Source organism: Panicum virgatum, chromosome 9N, assembly GCF_016808335.1.
Source record: "Panicum virgatum strain AP13 chromosome 9N, P.virgatum_v5, whole genome shotgun sequence".
Taxonomy (NCBI): domain Eukaryota; kingdom Viridiplantae; phylum Streptophyta; class Magnoliopsida; order Poales; family Poaceae; genus Panicum; species Panicum virgatum.
This window is the reverse complement of record NC_053153.1, coordinates 65,427,916-65,432,991: the sequence shown is the minus strand read 5'-3', so window position 1 is coordinate 65,432,991 and position 5,076 is coordinate 65,427,916. Positions and strand designations below refer to the sequence as shown.

Sequence of the window (5,076 nt, the reverse complement as noted above, 5' to 3'; positions counted from 1 at the left end):
CGTGTTCCACGACGCGCGCGCCCTCGGTGTCTGGGAAGTGGGAACGGAAACCGGCGTGCGCTGCCGGCAGCGGCACTATGGCGGAGGAGCGGGTCCACTCTCTCCTACTTCCCATCGGGCCGGCCCGAGAACGTCATGGGCTTGAGGCAGTACCCAGCTCCTACGCAGTAGCCCGCCGCTAAATCGGCGTTCAGTTGCCGCAACACTGCACACGGCCTAGTACCGGCGGCTGGAGCAACAAAGAACTTCGTGTGTAGTGGGCTGAATAGTAGCTTCGGGTCCCTATGGGCCTCCACGGACCACGGGGCACGGGCCCAGAGTCAAAGAAAAAACAATTGCGCCGAGTCGCCGCAAATAGAGGAGAATCTATTGCTGAATTTTCGAACTCAACTTGCAAGAAAAACAGTGCCCAGTTCCCACAAATCATCTTGGGATCTACTCCATCCGTTCATTTTTTATAGCTATATTTCAAAACTTCAAATGTTCAAAAATAATAGCTATATTTGCTATTAGCATGAGTTGTGACAATAAATAGCACTAAAAACAAAAAATTCTCAGTTAAAATATTGGAGGACCAATAAAAAGTCTATGTTGCATTTATGAAATTGATAAGTACACTTGATGCCCTTGGTCATTGTGCCACATGGAAATATATCTATCATACTGGGATGGAGGGAGTATATTACTCCATCCACTTTTGATAGCTATATTTCAAAACTTCAAATATTCAAAAATGATAGCTATATTTGTTATTGTCATGGGTTGTAACAATAAATAACACTAGAAACGAGAAGTTCCCAGTTAAAACGTTGGAGGACCAACAAAAAGTCTATGTTGCATTTATGAAATTGATAAGCACACTTAGTGCCCTTGGTCATTGTGCCATGTACAAATATATCTATAATACTTGGATGGAGGGAGTACTAAATTAGAACGTACAGATTCATACACAACTTAGTCCATACACAGCACGGCGATTATACAACACTGAAAAAGAGACCAAATGAGACCAAATGGCGATGCTACATCTTCACTTGTTAGAACTCCACAGCAGTATTGCGGCAGGATATAAGAAAAAACTAATCTAAAATACGTAGCATACAAAAGAATCAGATACTCGCACGCACTATGGTTTCCATGGCGCCGGTGGTGGTGGAGGCGAAGGGAACATGGGTGGCACGGCAGAGAACATCGTGTTCTTGTCCACCCCATGGCCTTCACCTGACAGAGCTACCAATGCTGCGACTAGACCAGCATTGCCCGCCAGCGTTGCTTCAGTGTAGTTGGAGTTCTTGCGGGCATCTTTGAATCCATCATGGCGATCCGGGCCAGCAACCATGGCTCCAACTATGATGTTAGGGTTTGGCTTCTTGGTGTCCCTCCACTTCCACCCTCCTTTGCAGCCATAGTGAACACCGTTCTTGGGGATCGACGCACCGCGGTGGTGAACATGCTTGGGGTAATGCTTTCCAAACCCAACCACATAGCTCATCTTCAAAGGATTCTTTCCCAGGATGTACTCAATCTGATAGAAGTAGCAAATTAGAATCAGGAGTTTAAAACTGCTGGAACAAGATTGTGGTACTAAAATCATGCTGGCTTACCTGCGTCCTTGCAAAGCTGCGAAGAACCTCAATAGAGTAGAAATGGGGGCCGCAATACCATCCAGGGGTATCCGCAGCCTCAAGATAGTCACTGAACACAGAAGCAAGGAATGCAGCGTTGACCACATATTGAAGGGATCGTGGCTTCCCGTGATTTAACTGAATCAAACCACCTGTAATGGAAAAAGTTTTAGTAAACTGTCCTAATAAAGCAGCAGTGGTAGTGTAATACACTGAGTCAAATGCCTATAATACCTTTTGTTCTGTTGAAAGACTTGAAGATGGGAAGATAGGAACACATGATAATGCTAGTTTGGTTGTGGAATGTCCTCAGCATCTCTTCATACGGATATCCAGGACTCAAGAAAAGCCTCAACCGGCTTAGAAGAACCTGGAATGGAATATAAATAAAAAGACAAGCATGTCAAAACCTTTATTTGTTCAACAGCAAACAAAAATGCTACCTTTTTGCTATTTTACAAAAAAGGACTCAATTAATACATGAGACATGACTACAAGTGTTTATCTTTTTAAAAAAGAAGTTATGAAGAGTGTTGTTTTATTGTAGAAAACTGTAAGGAGATTGAAAAGAGTGTGACACCCCAGCTATTAGTACACCATTACCTGTTTAAACTGAGGAAAGCTAGCATGTAGTACCTAATGGTCCGGATGTAATTAACTCCTTTGGGAAGAGGGAACGGGTGTTTTTTTTTTGAGCATGAGGGAAAGGGTGTTATGCATGCACAGTCCTGTAGCACGTGGGGGTTGGGACTTCAGCGGATTTTGAAATGTTAGGATGTTACAGACCTGTATCAGAAGCTCAGATACGCACAAGATGAAGTTTCTGAGCCTGCCTTAATCAAATTATCCAGAATGCATGTTTCTTGCTGAAGACTAATTTTATCCTGGCAGTCATATTTTGAGGCCAGTCATGTTTCTTGTTTAATAGGACAATACAGGACAACAATGAAGATGTGCAACATCACCCTTAATATACAATCAAACCCTGAGTCCCATGGTCTATAATTGGAAACATCCTAGCATTGTTTAACAATAGTTAGTACCTTAAATATGACAGGATGTTGACTTGGCACTAAATTACTACCGCAGTTCAGCAAGTTGGTGTGTACGTGTAGGAAAATAACAACTCAACAGTTATAATGAAATGTAATAGACAAGTACCAGGTATAAACCATCAACCAAACTAAATGCCAGTGGATCAACTTGGGGAAATGTCTCAACATTTAATTAGGCAAGAAAAATTAAGACATTTACCTGTGCACCTGCGAGTTTATTATCCCAACTGAACACACCATAATCCGGACCACCCCAGAAAGCACCAGCATGCTTCGCAAGCTTGGGATTTGTGGCTAGAGTCAAGTATGACGAATTGCCAGTCGCAAGGTACATCCATGAACTACCCCACACAAACTCATCCCAGTAACCGGTTGAATTGTATAACTTTGCAGCATCTGAACTGCCTGCACTATACCTCCCACGCCGATCCCTTGCAAATTGGAAGAGAGTGGCAGCACCATGTACAAGTTTCTGTGAGTAAGCCTTATTGTCCTTGAAAACAATAGAAGCTGCAGCTAATGCTGCAGCCATTTCAGCAGCAAGATCCGAACAAGCGTGGCACTCAACCACTGGACGTGGGTAGTCAATGTCCTCTGGCCTCATCCAACAATAGTGATCATTGGGCTGTGTAGAACCAGGCGACGTTGCAGCACTTCCCACCTGCAGCATCCCCATAGTTTTTTAGATTAGCAATGGCCTGGCAGGAACCAGCAAGAACACAACACCCAGTGCATCCCTATTTGCGGTGTTTTTTTTTTTTACCTGCACAACGACACGATCAATGCTATCCGCTGTGGAGTTAAATGTCTTCAAGAAGTAGTCTGCTCCCCACTTGATAATGTCACGGACATGGTCAAGTTCCCCAACAGCCTCGTACTTAGCACTGTACTCAATGACACTCCAGCTGAGGAGGGTCATGGAGAATGCAGCTGGGAAGTTGAGCTTGACGGCGTCACCAGCGTCATAGTACCCGCCGACTAGGCTTCGCCGGACTGCCGGGTCAGAGAGTCCGTCCTTCATGCAAGAGTTGCCACGCCATGGTACATTGTTGTGCTTCGGAAGCTTGCCAGCTGCAGCAAATTTGAAGAACGAAGACATGAACAAAATGCGCCTTCCAATTTTGAAATCAATCGTCAAAATGCTGTTTAGGCATCTTATAAGGACGGATCTGAAAGACGAGAACCAGGAGGCGACCGCTCCACCATTTCAAGTAATGAATCGAGAATGATTATACACAGCTAAAACGCCAAAAAAATTCCAGCTTTCGAACAGGCGAAGCAAAGCACCCCCCAAAAAACAGCCTGGTGTCTCAAAAATGAGCCATTGGCAGCTAAATTCCCCCCAAAGCAGGCCCTAATTTCTCGAATCACGAAAGTAATCGCCGCGGACATATTAAAAGGACACGAACATTTCTCACAAGAAAACGCTAAACCCCAAACGAAACAGAAGGCAGGGAAATCGCAGCACTCACATCTCTGGGCGTTGAAGAACATGAGCGCCTTGTGCAGCGCGACGGTGTAGTCGTCGGGCGGCGGCGGCGGGCGGTGGCGCCTGGGTATGGCCTTGGCGATCCCGGCCACGACCCCCGCGAAGACGGCGGCGGCGAGGAGCACCCCGAGCGTCCAGACGAAGAACTTGCGGCTGACGACGAGGCAGCCGATGTCGAGGTACTTCTTCCTCCTGCGGCCCTGGTCCCCGGGCCCCGCCAGCAGCCAGCTCTGCTGCGTCTCGTCGAGCGTCCGCGACAGCGCGCCGCGGTCGATGTCCAGGTTCCGGCTGCGGTCGTCGTCCGTGGCCGAGTCGTGGCATATCTCCAGCGGCCCGCCCCACGGGTCCCTCCCGTACATGCTCATCCTGCCCCCTCCCCGCCTAGACGACAACGAACACCCTCTCCCACCCAATGCCCGCCGCGCCGATCGACGCCTCTGGCACGGCGGCCGCAGGGCGATGCCCCGGCGTTCGTCCGGCGACGCGGGGTGAGGGAGGGAGGGGAACGCGAGCTGGAGGCTGGAGCTGCGGGCTGGGTGGAGAGTGGAGACTGGAGAGTGGGATTCGCTGGGCGAGAGGCGGCTGGAGTGGTGGGGGTGGGATATCAGGGATGGGGACGCATGTCTGCTGTACTTGGCCTTGGGACGGAGTGGTGTGGTGTACTCCGTAGTGTTGGGTGTGGGGACGGCGACTTGCTTTTGCTTAGGGGATAAGCAGCTTTGTTTTCTTGCTGCCTCGTTTCCTCGTCCGGGACGAGCCACGCGTGTTTTGTGCTCACCTGTTTGGTGCGAGGTCTTTGTTTTAGTTATCGCTGTTAACAGGGGTTCCCGCAGAGATTTTACTGTTTCAGCTGCAGCGTGCGTCTGATCATCCTGTATTACCGGATGTGTTCGTCCCGGCATCGAGC

The 5,076-nt window shown here is 48.2% G+C and overlaps 1 protein-coding gene across 1 annotated transcript; it reads right to left on the bottom strand.

Moving 5' to 3' along the window:
• Positions 1-868: 868 nt before the first annotated feature.
• LOC120691205 (endoglucanase 9-like) lies at positions 869-4,760 on the bottom strand. Its single transcript, XM_039974224.1, has 6 exons — positions 4,153-4,760; positions 3,444-3,751; positions 2,880-3,341; positions 1,860-1,995; positions 1,605-1,777; positions 869-1,525 (listed from the first exon to the last, which is right to left on the bottom strand). Exons 1-6 carry the CDS (start codon positions 4,532-4,534, stop codon positions 1,127-1,129), a joined length of 1,860 nt encoding a protein of 619 aa, XP_039830158.1. The 5' UTR covers positions 4,535-4,760; the 3' UTR covers positions 869-1,126.
• Positions 4,761-5,076: the final 316 nt, after the last annotated feature.

Bases quoted from the DNA above. Each gene is read 5' to 3' on its own strand.
- LOC120691205 (XM_039974224.1), bottom strand. From the start codon at position 4,534: ATGAGCATGTACGGGAGGGACCCGTGGGGCGGGCCGCTGGAGATATGC. The intron at 1,996-2,879 runs GTAAATGTCTTA...ATTCCATTCCAG, and splicing joins ATAAACTCGCAGGTGCACAG to GTTCTTCTAAGCCGGTTGAG. The intron at 1,778-1,859 runs GTATTATAGGCA...TTTCCATTACAG, and splicing joins GTCTTTCAACAGAACAAAAG to GTGGTTTGATTCAGTTAAAT.